Genomic DNA, 14,166 nt, shown 5'->3' on the forward strand with positions numbered 1-14,166 from the left:
CTTCAGGTGCCACTGGCCTTGCCAAATGAAGTTTAGAGATTTCAGAGTTATACATGCATGGGTTCCTTGAATTGAAACATAAGCTCCGCAGATCAGACTGCAAATAAAAACAGAAAAGGCTGTTCTTTCTTTTTGGACTGAATGTTGTTTCATTGATTCAATGTAACACAATGCAGTCTATTTTTGTAAAGCGCTCTTCGCTGGGTTATTAATGCCAATAGAATCCATCCAGTCAAAAACATGAATAGGCTGTTCCTGCTAGTAATGTGCAAACACGCAGATGGTGGCCAAAAAAAATCCTGCAAGGCTGCAGAATTATGGAAATACTCAAATTAGCACCAGGTGAAGCAAACCACAGCTCATATACTGTACCATTCAGCTTTCTTTAATTTCCTTGAATAGGATTTTGTAATGCGTCTGAATTGAACTCAACCAGCGAAATGTCTTCAGCCCGTCCGATAGAAGTTAAAGTGACCAAAGCAGTTCTCCCATGATTATAAAAGTTTAAGTAAGTACAACATAACTTTCTGCGTTCCCCATTATAAAATTCCAATGAAACAAGCAGCAAAACCATAGAAAAAAAAAAAATGTTATTGGATCCAAACACATGTTAAAGATTTCCAGATGTCTCCTAGACTTATAAAGGTACCATTTTGCATCAGACAGAATGACTTCCAACTTTTCAGACCAATTTAGCTGAAGGTCACTGGAAAGACCATAAAAGATTTATGAGGATATTCTGAATGTCACAGCATTCTTCAAGGCAAATTAATAATAATAAAATATTGTCTACTCTAACGAGCATCTTCAATTAAGTGAAGGGAATGAAAATGCACTTGAAGTGAAAAACCACTCCTGAAAACTGGCCACGGCTTTGGAATAACAAAATACTGTCTGATACTTTTGAATAATAAAATACTGTTTGATGCATTTAAAAAAAAAAAAAACACACAATCTTACAATTGCAGCAATGTCAAAGCAATAAATTAAATGTTTTATTTGTTTAAAATATGATTACAAGCTTCTGATGCCTGTATTAGTAGATTCAAAACAAAATGTACACCATATGCTCGATTAGCAAATACATATGGATTAAAGCTCTGGTTCCCTTCAATCTTAAGAGAGAATATGGGTGGCTGGATTGATAACACCCACATAAAATGTTTCCGTTTTAATGAAAGAGATATGTGAAAAAAAATAAAACAAGAGCACCACACAGTTTGGACTCATATTGTTTCAGTATGACCAAGGGTAGAATTTACAAGCCATACGTTTTTGGGCTGCTTTATTAGAATCACCGGCCCTTCCCACATCAGCCACTGCTCAGTCACTTATTCCATGAAACGTGTGCACATCTGTAAGGAAGGCATCAACAGACTGTGTGTGTGTGTGTGTGTGTAATTAAGGAGAAAACTTTCAAGACTAGGCCAGCCATAAATTTAACAATAGTAACATTTAATAAAAACTTCAGTATACAATATATAACATCACCACAGCATCTTATCTTAAACAGTAGCTGCACATTTCCCAATACTTACATAAAGAAATACGAAGGTGCTGAATTGCCCTGTTACCTCATAGTAAATTAATCTTTAAATTTAAAAATAAATTTGGTTGGATACATGGGGTTGAAAATCTGGAGATGAAAGGAAAGACTAAAATTGTGATTGACCTAAAGAACAGCAATATCAAATAAACAATTGACATATTGAGTGATTTTTGATTTCAGTTACTTGGAAAGTTCATTTGATGGTAATAATAGAAAGTGATAGCTACCTGGATGTGTGTGGTCATTTAAGCATATTTCTACCTATGATGTACTGTGTGTGTGTATATATATATATATATAGTCCCAGGAGGCTTGGGGTGGTATCCAGCCAGGACGCCCAAGTGGACCAGAGGAGAACTGAGCTTAAAAGCTCAATCCTATATGGGACTGTGGTCACTGCCAGGGGTGCCTCAATGCCTTCAGAGCCCTGGCCCTCAGCACTTCCACCACACCCAGAAGTGCTATGGGGAAGACGACTAGGGACATCCGGAGAGCTTCTGGGTGTGCACCCGGTACTTCCGCCACACTGGGGAGTGCTGGCGGGAGCTAATCGGGAGGCACCTGGAGCACGTCCGGGTGTGCATAAAAGGGGGCCGCCTCCCTCCATTCGATGGCTGGAGTTGGGAGTGAAGAGGAGAAGGTCTTGGTGGAGAGGAGTGGAGGTGGCCTGAAGCAAGACGAGGCATTGTATGAGGGCCTGGACTTTTGGGGAGTTTGGGGGTTGTGTGCACTTGTAAATAGGGACTATGTATGATAAACGTGTGTGGGTGTTTGAACCATCGGTGTCCACCTGTCTGTGTCCGGGCCATCTACCACAAAATATATATATATATATCCTAACTACATGGTCACTGGGGTCTACTGGAGGCAATCCCAGCCAACACAGGGTGCAAGGCAGGGAACAAACACCGGGCAGGACGCCAGCCCACCACAGATATACAGTATACTAGGCTGACCCGCCTTTTAAGGCGACCGACTTTTAAGCTGACCACTTCTTAAGGCAATTCAATATGTAGATCAATTTGATATTTTATACAAACTCATTCATTTGGTTATATTGCATTTGAGCGGTTTTACTTTAACACTCGTAGTTTCTGTTATTTTTGTGATGAAATTGAAACTTTTTTTCTATATTGAGGTCGCCCTTTTGAACCCCCCTGATATTTACTACACGGTGAGGCATTTGTACCCCATCAACATTAATTATTTCCAGAGACATCATTTTGTCCATTTTTCCCAGCGTATCGCGCACAAAAGCAAGGGAACGATGGGAGCACCAGAACTCTGCTCACATCATGTCGCTTCGTGCCGCAAGCTGCAAGTAGTAAGTCTGTGATAAGCGGAATACCGCTACGCTTTCCACTCACGGGACGGAAGGACAATCCAGACCACTTTTATATAGAAGGATATACATAATTTAAGATCGAAAAAAATTATTTTCCTGTCTATCATGTCTTAAAATCAAGTCCTCCCTCACACCATTCATGTCCAATTTGGGTTCTTCCTCCAGATCAGAAAAGCTGCCCACCTCTTCCTCCTCCATCTTTGGATGCACTGAAGTCGAGTTCCCCTGATTTTCTTTTAGCCTGATGAAGTCTTTTGCCATAAAGGATGATAGATAATTGATCGTTCTTACTGATCGAATGCCCAGCCTTGAAACCAACGCAGTGTCATCTCTAAAGTTCTTCTTGTCTTCCTCCAATAACTAAGAAAAAACCACAATGCCACTTTTGATCAAAGTCTTTACAAAACTAATTTTAAAAAGTAGTTAACGTGTGAATAAAGAATTAAAAATGAGGGATTCATTGAAAAGCGAAGGGGATTTGGATGGCACTCTCTGAAGAAAGGAGCTCCAATTATGTAAAACTCCCTTGTAAAATTTGGGTAACGGAGTGAGATCAAACCTGCTCAACTCCATTAGCAATAACTGCACATCAAAACCCAAATTTTCAATCTTATGGAAAAACGAAAGAGCCATTTTTTTCCAAATTAGGGGTTCCAAAGAGAAAAAAAAGGCGCTGTAAAACTATCAACCTGAAACTAGCGGCCTTACAGCAGACATCAATCAGCCCTTGTCCTCCTTCCTCCACCAGTAAACAGATGAGCCCTGTCTTGAGCCAATGCATGCCATTCCAAAAAAAGTTAACTAATAATTTTTGTATGGAGTTTAAGAGTCCTGAAGGCGGGTCAACACTCATCAGTCTGTGCCACAACATGGAGGTAACAAGATTGTTGATATCGAGAACTCTTCCTCTAACAGAGACCTTAGGTGCAATCCACTGCCATTTCTTTAACTGCAAGTCAATCCGTTGTAAAAAGCCCTCCCAGTTGTCCTTTTCAGTGTCCTCACCACCCAGCACAACCCCGAGGTAACGGAAAGCTTTCCTATTCCAGCACAGCCCTGATGTAAAGACTGGCGGAGGACGATGTGCCCAGTCCCCTGATAAATACGCATTTCCCTTCTCCCAGTTAACTTTAGCAGAAGATGCTCCTTCAAAAAGTGCTAAACATTTACACACAGCAGAGACGTCTTCATCAGAATTCACAAACACCACAACGTCATCTGCATGGGCCAGAAATTTAAAAGTTTGATTTTTAGACAAAAGAATTGTGAATCCCTACCGGTGTTTATCAAGCTGCCTAAGAAAAGGTTCAATGGAGATGGCGTATAACATCGCTGACAAAGGACACCCCTGACGAATGGCCCCGGTCACAGCGAATGGCCGGCTTAACACCCCATTGATTTTCAACACTCCAAACACGTTGGAATACAACAATTTGATGTACTTTACAAAATGTAAACCAAAACCAAACGGCCTTAAAATTGTAAACAAATATTTGTGGTTGACCCGATCAAAAGCCTTTTCTTGGTCTAACGATAGAATGCTAACATCAAGACTGAAAGCTTTTGAGGCAGAAGTTAGGGTTAGGGTTAGATAGATAGATAGATAGATAGATAGACAGATAGATAGATAGATAGATAGATAGATAGATAGATAGATAGATAGATAGATAGATAGATAAGGCACTATATAATAGATAGATAGATAGATAGATAGATAGATAGATAGATAGATAGATAGATAGATAGATAGATAAGGCACTATATTATAGATAGATAGATAGATAGATAGATAGATAGATAGATAGATAAGGCACTGTATAATAGATAGATACGAAAGGCACTATATAAATGATAGATAGATAGATAGATAGATAGATAGATAGATAGATAGATAGATAGATAGATAGATAGATAAGGCACTATATAATAGATAGATAGATAGATAGATAAATAGATAGATAGATAGATAGATAGATAGATAGATAGATAGATACAAAAGGCACTATATAATAGATAGACAGATAGATAGATAGATAGATAGATAGATAGAGAGTGAAAGACATGATAGATAGTGAGTGAAAGACATGATAGATAGATAGATAGATAGATAGATAGATAGATAGATAGATAGATAGATAGATAAGGCACTATATTATAGATAGATACGAAAGGCACTATATAAATGATAGATAGATAGATAGATAGATAGATAGATAGATAGATAGATAGATAGATAAGGCACTGTATAATAGATAGATACGAAAGGCACTATATAAATGATAGATAGATAGATAGATAGATAGATAGATAGATAGATATGAAAGGCACTATATAACAGATAGATAGATAGATAGATAGATAGATAGATAGATAGATAGATAGATAGATACGAAAGGCACTATATAACAGATAGATAGATAGATAGATATATAGATAGATAGATAGATAGATAGATAGATAGATAGATAGATAGATAGATATGAAAAGCACTATATGACAAATAGTTAATAGTTAATTTTTCGCCACAGGTAAATCTAGGAATATTATTATAAAAATATAAACAAACAATAACCTCCCCCCCACCCCCACCCAGAGAGCATAAGAACTACTGCCCTGGACAACAGAGAGCTGCTACTCTCTATAATAGGATTATACTACTATATTATTATGATTAAGCAGATTTAAAAACTGATGAATTACTAATATGTTTACACTATGTATTACAGTTCAGGAGGATATAATATTAGTATTAAAATGCATGCCTTGTGCTACTACATATTCACTCCATCCATTTCCTGAACCTGCTTTCCTCATATCAGAATTTCAGAAAGCTGGAGATAATGGGGCCGCTTCAGACCCCGGGCTGTAACGCTCTAGGAGTGACCCTAGTTTACAAGAGAATACAATAGCCAACCCTCACACCTGACTAGCCCACAGTTGTGCTAATTAACCTAAAACATGTGTCTTTTAGATGCAATAGGAAACCAGGCCATCTGGGGAAAGCCCTTGTGGACACAAGGAAAACATTAAAACGTGACACACACACAGACTGGCACTCAATTCACTGAAGCTTTGAGGCAGCAGCATTACCACTGTGCAAATAATGACATCCAAAATGTAGTACTTCTAGTTTAAAAAAAAAAAACTTGCAAATGTGAAAAAGTAATAATTAAAGAAGAAGTTAAATGGTTCACTTCAAGCTGCATGGCACTTATGACACAAGAAGAACCCTGGCACCAGTTCAACAGCATTGTTTTGCGAGTGCCTAAGAAGTTTTATTATTTTTTTCTCACATTGCCCTGCTTGATGACTAAACAAAAAAAAAACAAAACTAAAATCAACACAAAGAAGCAATACATATTTTTTGCTGACACAAGTACAGTGTTCCCAAACAGGATGATTTTTCCTGTGTAACCCTTTTTCGTGAAGTCTAGAATATTCTTCAGCATGATCTCTCCGTTGATGTCAGGTTACTTATGGGTTAGTTTGCTGAAGATACAGAGCACACTTTGTAGCTCCTGTGTGAAAACTTGAAGTTACCCCAACATCTGTGTCTCAGTCAAACAAACAAAATCAAGTTCCCAAAGAGCCAATGAGAGTCGAGAATCATTTGTATAAGGGTAGGATTTACAGAAATTAAAAAAAAAAAAAAAGTGACCAACACTGAATCAATACATGCTAATGGCTAAAATATTGAAACATAATAAGCACCAGTTTCTATTTCTGGGTAAATTATAAGAGTTAAGCTGTCGAGCAAAATGACGCCTTTTATCGGCAAAGTAAAAAGATTACAATAAGATTGACATCCTGCCTGAAGAAGGGGCCTGAGTTGCCTTGCATATTGTAATCGTTCTGGTTAGCCAATAAAAGGTGTCACTTTCCTTGATTAATAAGGGCTAACATGATACAACACCCTAGTACTAAGAACTAAGCTGAAAAACTAAAAATCAAATTCCCTATAAAATACTGTGGATCATCACTAACAGAAAAGTTTACTAATAAACTTGATGGACAGTATTGCAGCAAAATATGCCTGTGTAAATTATAACACTTTCATTTTTAAGAAAGACCCAAACTGAAATCCTCTTTAAAGATGATCATTTCTAACATGGGCATTTTCTCACCTCTATAAAAATCCATGCTCCCATTTCACCCCTACATTTTCCAAATGTTAATATTTTATTAAATCTCAGCTGTTGTTGGCTTTTCATTATGATGCCATCGACAGAAAGATAGGAAAAACAAAGGCGGCACCTGAAGAGGTTACTCAGTAAATTCAAATTCCCTAATCTGGTGAGCGTATGCCAGATGCAGGACATCTCTATCTAGAAACAGAGCAAACAGCAAATTTTAAATCAGCGTATCCAGACCTTACTGAAGCCTCCTGAGAATTTAAAGAATTCAAAGGCAAAGCCGGTATTGTCATGGTGAGTGGGATACTAAATCCATCTGTTTTTTTCAAACACATATGTTTGCATTACGGCTTTAGGAGCAAATAGCTATTAAGGACTTCAGAGTTTACAAACACCAAAGATAAAACATTCTGTAATGAGTCATAAATGAGGTGGTTGGCACTTTTAGACATCCATTGTTTATCGACCCTTCCACAAATTATTAAAAGTCTATACAGTGTATAGTGTTTTGGTACTGGTAACCAAGTATAAAGGTGAAATGAAACTAAATAAAAGTATGCCACCCAAACTGGCACAATAAGACACAATGGGGATCTAGACAAGCGAACCGGTGGCTTGAAAGCCTGGTAATGTTCAACATTATACAAAACAAAATGCCACTCACTATGCCACCTCCGTTGCATGCAAAATTTCAAGTTGGTTCTTACCATTGGCATTCTTCCCACAGATGAGGTGCTCATATGTTTGTAGGACCCCCCAAAGTTCCGCGTCGTTGTTGATGACCCCCTCCAATGCCTCTGCTGTGATCCCATTACCCCCACCACCACTCCAGTCAGGGTTTTCTTGCTGTGCTCCACGAACACGCGCTCCAATCTCCTCCACCAGTCCCTCCATGCACGCTGTCAGGCAGATAGCTGCATACTCATGGATGCGTACTGAAATGCGGGTGTCCACCATCCAGCGGAAAAAATGTCCAACCGAAAATCTTAGCCCACAGAGTTCCGATTTGCCCTTGCGCAACCACTCTCCGGCACTCATGCTGTAAAGGGAAATGGCTTTCACTGTAGCTGCGATACAGTTTTCGGACAAGGCCCAGCTGAGCACCAGGCGGATGGCACTTTGCACCTCGAAGCGTGTGCATCTGGAATGCATGACACTGAGTCTCTGTGCCTCCCTGGAGATGCGGATGAGGGCTCTCCGTAAGAGTATTGACAACCTGCGGACAGCATCTTGAGAAAACACATGCCCTTTTCCAGCTCCTTTGCAAAGGACCCTGCCCACCTCTTCATCGTTCCATGGAAACTCCTCTAACTCTGGAAGCTTTGAGCACTTAGAAAAGATGTCTTCTGGATCTTCTGGCAAGACTGTGTTGACAGTATCCCAGCTATTGTTTCTGCTATTCATTGAGCCAGAATAATACCACCAGTTACCACGATGGCTAGCACTCATAAAGGCCTGGGAATTAGATTTAGATGATGACAGGCTCAGAGACTTGCAAGAATCACCTGCTCCATACCCAGAGTCCAGGGTCAGATCTTCCAAAGTCTTCATGGTGGAGCTGTAAGTCCCTGTCATGGTTCTCAGCATCACAAGATCTTCTCTACAGCTGAAACTGGTAATTGCTGCCAAGTGGAGTTCAGGAGATGAGATTATTCAGGAAAGCATAAGTAATATTAACATTATTCAAAATAAAGTTGTTCTGCCATCGTTTACTGGATATACACAACAGAACAAAAGCTAGGAAAAGTTCTTCTGAACTTTAAAAAGTATAAACTATCCCGTGTGAACAATGTCACTCTTCTTCTTAAAGGCTACCTAACGCATTCCCAGTTTCTGACTTGGAAGTGGGTCATATGTTGCATTTCATTTGCTCCCCAACTGCATTCCCACAACCCTTGCTTTTCAATAAGCTTAGGAGTTTGGAAATCCAAAAATGCCTCTGTAATTACTTCCACACGGCCACAAAAAAAAAAAAAAACTATCTGAAAGTAATTAATAAAGCCACTGCTTCCTGCTCCCACGGATCCATAGTGTGTTAGTTTGGCTTCTTCTTCTTCTTCTCGTTCTTTTTTTTTTGCGGAGGAGATGAAGAAAAACAGAAGAGGAGCCTCGAGAAGCGCAGCCCCGTTCACACAGCTCTCCAACCACTGCCGCCCAGCCTGAGTGAGCCGCGCGTTCACCGCGAGCTGACTACTACAAGGTCGGGCGCGTGCAGGGCACCAATCACAGGCGAGCACCGAAAACCTCTAGCCAATCAGGAGTGAGAAGGCCGGCGGCTTTAAACAAGCATGCTTCCGCTGTTGTGGTCCTGCTACCTGAAGCCCATTGATCAAGTTGGGCGTCCGGTTGAAGAGGGCTTAAAAAAGGGTACAGTATCTAACTAAAAATAGAAAAGCGGATGTATTTAGAAAAGCAGACAACAATAGGAAAAGGCGATGAGTTTAAAGTAAGAGAAGCGGATATGTCCCGTGGTTCCCACGAAGCGTCTCAGTGCCGCAGCGAAGCTCGCGGGTGGGGGACACGGAACGGCAGATTTATTTTTGGTAAACTAGTTAAATACGGGGCACTTGGAATGCTTTCAGTAGTTAGAAGTGGCTGATTTTGTTTTTTCAAGTGCCGACGACCTCCTACATTCAAAACGGAGTTTTACTTAGCGCCTTCTAATAGTGCGTCAAGCGCTTTACTCCTCTCTTTAGTATATCTGGACACGGAGTACGTGTTTAGTCAGATTCCTTCCAAACACTGGCTTCATTCTTTTTTATTCCCAGTATCACCGAAACAGTACGTCTACAGTCCATGGATCAGTGTGTATGTATAAGATTGGATTTCATTAGATACATTTTATGAATCCCAAAGGGAAATTCAGCAGAAACAAATAAAAGGATACAGACTCACAGGACAGGTAATGCTGCCAATCAATAAGTAAAAGTATATTATGCAGAAAAATCAAAATGAACTGAAATTGTACATCTGGAGGAAGCAATGAATTGAATGACAGCAACAGGAAGACGTTTCTTAGCACACCGTACTGGAATGAGCCTGTGGCTAAAAGTGCTCCAATACAGAGCGCCCCCTGGAGGGGGTTTTTCATTATGACATTCAATTTTGCCGTCATCCTCATTTCAGAGGTCGTCCTGTGATGGAACTTATGGAGGAATATTTCGGACAAAATGAAATAAATAAATAAATGCATAAATAAATAAAAATACTGTGAAATGTGAGCATAAATAAATAAATGTGTCATGAAATGAGAGCCTTAATAAATAAATATGTCATGAAATGACAGCATAAATAAATAAATGTGTCGTTGCTTATTTATTTATTTCATTTTGTCCGTAACATTCCTGCAAACCGTCATGAAATACGGCTTGAAATAAAACTGTCACTTTCACTCGTCAAAGTTGAGAGGGTGGGCTCTAACACGCCCTCTAGTTACTGATTGGTGAATCGATAGCACAAGAATTAATTAGAAAAATGCTTACTACTGCCGATGAAATGGATTCTGCCGAAGATATTACGTATTTCAGAGAGAGAATTGAAGATTTATCGGAAGAAATTACAATGTTGGCGGCCCATTTAGATTCCGATATAGATGAAACTATTTTTGAAATTATTGAAGAACAGGTGGAACGGACTCGACTACACTCCAGTTCAGGTGACTCAGTTCCCTGCTCTGGACGTCCATCCTTTGACATTCCAGCTGAGTCAATAGAACACCTTTTATTATGCGGTTTAAAAGTACGACAGCTTGCAGATCTATATGGTGTATCGGAGAAGACGATCACAAGGCAAATGAGCCAGTTTGATATACGGTAAGCTGCAACGGCTGTATTAGTTTAGGTACTTTGACATGGAATGCCCAAAGCAGCTCCACCTAATATTTTGAACTGAACAACTTTACCACTGATCAGAGCTGTACAGTTGTTTGAAAAAGTAGCTGCGAATATGCAACTGACTTTATACTCGTAAAACAAGGGTCAAATACTCAGTTCTTAAAGGGCCGCCAACATTGTAATTTCTTCCGATAAATCTTCAATTCTCTCTCTGAAATACGTAATATCTTCGGCAGAATCCATTTCATCGGCAGTAGTAAGCATTTTTCTAATTAATTCTTGTGCTATCGATTCACCAATCAGTAACTAGAGGGCGTGTTAGAGCCCACCCTCTAAACTTTGACAAGTAAAAGTGACAGTTTTATTTCAAGCCGTATTTCTTGACGTTTTGGAGGAATGTTACGGACAAAATGAAATAAATAAATAAATAAATAAGCAACAAAAAACATTTCGTGACACATTTATTTATTTATGCTCTCATTTCATGACACATTTATTTATTTATGCTCACATTTCACAGTACTTTTATTTATTTACGCATTTATTTATTTATTTCATTTTGTCCGAAATATTCCTCCATAGGAACTTACTTTCATGGTCATTTTCTTCAGGCATTGCGCATCTTCTAAGTTCAAGTTAAGATAATGATGCCATCACTCTTAATATTTTTTAATGGCACTTTATGGTTTTTCACTGGGTTGCGTGGTTCCCTGTAGCACTGTTGTTTGACAAAGCAGCATTTCATTCCGGGAAGGATTCTTTACGTATGAAGTTGGGTTGTTTGTGCTTTGAAAAACTTTGTCATATGTAGGAAAAAAAAAACCTGAAATGTTTGTTAGGCAACCTAGTAGACTAACTAACAAATTAAAAACTGGACTTAGCCTGTGCTGTTGTAGCAAGAGTGCTTTTAAAATCAGGAACTCATTAAGATTTCACAAATCTCTTAATATCTGTTCCTGGTTATTTACTGTATGGAGCAAGTTACAGATCTAAATAAATAAAAGGTTCTTTCTGGAAGGTCTTTCAGGAACCAGAAATGGTTCCCCTGTGGCATTGCTCTGAACAACCAGTCTGGCACCTTTATTTTTAGAGTGATATGTACATTTCCTGGACCATCTTTGCTATGGGATGAAAAAATACTATAATAAATGTTTTAGATGAAAAAAAAAAATAGTGCAATAGTTCTCAATGAGTTTGGCAATGTCTGCTAAAATGATCAAAGTGGATTAACTCTTCCTTTATATTTAAAAATATTTTATTACTGTGTAATTAATAATTAGTTGTATAAAAAAAAATTTAAGTTGGCTACACATAAAGTGTTCAAAAGTACTTTTGTTCTCAATATGTAAAGGCATCATCCATCCATCCATTTTCTAAACCCACTACTAAAGGGCATTAAAGAGTCATGGGGCAGCTGAAGCCCATGCCAGCAAGCATCAGGGCACAGGGCAGGAAAAATACCTCAGGGTAAACACACACACACACACACACACACACTAGGGCCAAATTAGCAGCACCACTTCACTAAGTTGGATGTGTTTGGATTGTGGGAAGAAATCCACATGAACAGGGAAGAAAAACAAGCAAAGGCCACACAGGGAGCCCTTGGGATGTGAACACCGGTCTCCTTGTTAAGAGCAGTGACACCCCTTTATGTATCATCCATCCATCATCCAACCCGTAAATATCCTAATTACAGGGTCACGTGGTCTGCTGGAGCCAATGCCCGCCAACACAGGGAGCAAGGCAGGTAACAAACCCCGGGCAGGGCGCCAACCCACCGCAGCTTTATGTATCATGCACTCAGTAAATGTAAGTAGGAACATTTGTTTTTAAACTGTCAACATTTTTCAAATTTTGTGGTGGGTGGGCACCAGTGGGGGGAGTTGTATTATTTTTCATTTTGCATAGGCCAAAAATTAGTTACTATTGGTTTACCTTTTACTGTACTAAAAAAATTAATTGAAAAAAACAACATTTCACACATTTAAATTATTCAGATAGTTTTCTGTCATTATTTGTTAGCATTAATTTACTTATACTAGGCTGACCCGCCTTTTAAGGCCACTTGACCACTTCTTAAGGCAATTCAATATGTAGATCAATCTGATATTTTATACAAACTCATTCATTTGGTTATATTGCATTTGAGCGGTATTACTTTAATACTCGTAGTTTCTGTTATTTTTGTGATGAAATTGAAACTTTTTTTCTATATTGAGGTCGCCCTTTTGAACCCCCCTGATATTTATTTTGTACTCCATCAACATTAATTATTTCCACAGACATAATTTTGTCTATTTTTCCAGCGCATCGCGCAAAAGCAAAGGGAACGATGGGAGCACCAGAGCTCCGCTCACATCATGTCGCTTCGTACCGCAAGCTGCAAGTAGTAAGTCTGTGATAAGCGGAATACCACTACGCTTTCCACTCACGGGACGGAAGGACAATCCCGACCGCTTTTATATAGTAAGGAAGAAGAAGAAGATACCGCACAGTCTGGAGTAGAAAATCATCTTTTACCTGGAAAAACGAAACCACAAATCCCATCGTGCGTTGCAAAATGGACGGGGCGTGTGTGAAACTCTGCGCCTGCGTAGCACTCACGGGACGGAAGGACAATCCTGACCGCTTTTATATAGAAGGATTTGACATCAGTGTACATATTATTTGTTATATATGCCTATGTACAGACATCATTTTGCTCATGAGAAAGTCAAAGTTACTCTAAGTGAGTGTTTCTGCACTACAGACGTACAGGTGAGGTGCCATGAACATCTGCAGACATGTAAAGTGGCCCGTTATAAATGAATGTGCGAGAAATCACAGCCACTAACTGACTTGATTAAGTTACCACAATGTCATTTTTGTTTTTTTATCAGTAAATTAATGAAATGGCTCCCCTCAGGGCTGTGTGCTGAGCCCCTGCTCTTCACGCTGTGACACACATGACTGCGCCTCCCCGCCCGCCACAGCAACGCCATCGTCAAATCTGCAGACGACACCACTGTGGTGCGGCTCATCTCTGGGGAGGATGAGCCTATCTACAGCAGGGGTGTCGAACTCCAGGCCCGGAGGGCCGCAGTGGCTGCAGGTTTTCATTCTAACCCTTTTCCTAATCAGTGATCAGTTTTCACTGCTAATTAACTCCTGTCCCCTCATTTTAATAGCCCTGTTTTTAAGGATTCAGTCCTCTGAATTGATTCCTTTCTTCATTAAATGACAGCCAAACAGAAATCCATCCATCCATTTTCCAACCCGCTGAATTCGAACACAGGGTCACGGGGGTCTGCTCGAGCCAATCCC

At 39.5% G+C, this 14,166-nt stretch overlaps 1 protein-coding gene across 3 annotated transcripts in view; it reads right to left on the bottom strand.

Annotated features, from left to right (window-relative positions):
* abtb2b (ankyrin repeat and BTB (POZ) domain containing 2b) overlaps nt 1-9,174 on the bottom strand; it is a 335,934-nt gene extending 326,760 nt beyond the window's left edge. For all 3 annotated transcript variants that reach the window (XM_039736333.1, XM_039736323.1, XM_039736315.1), the window contains exon 1: nt 7,735-9,174. In XM_039736333.1, the coding sequence (XP_039592267.1) occupies nt 7,735-8,614 (880 nt within the window). In that variant the 5' untranslated portion in view covers nt 8,615-9,174. The remainder of the gene's footprint in view (nt 1-7,734) is intronic.
* Nucleotides 9,175-14,166: the final 4,992 nt, after the last annotated feature.

This window comes from Polypterus senegalus, chromosome 1 (genome assembly GCF_016835505.1).
Source record: "Polypterus senegalus isolate Bchr_013 chromosome 1, ASM1683550v1, whole genome shotgun sequence".
Lineage (NCBI taxonomy): Eukaryota > Metazoa > Chordata > Cladistia > Polypteriformes > Polypteridae > Polypterus > Polypterus senegalus.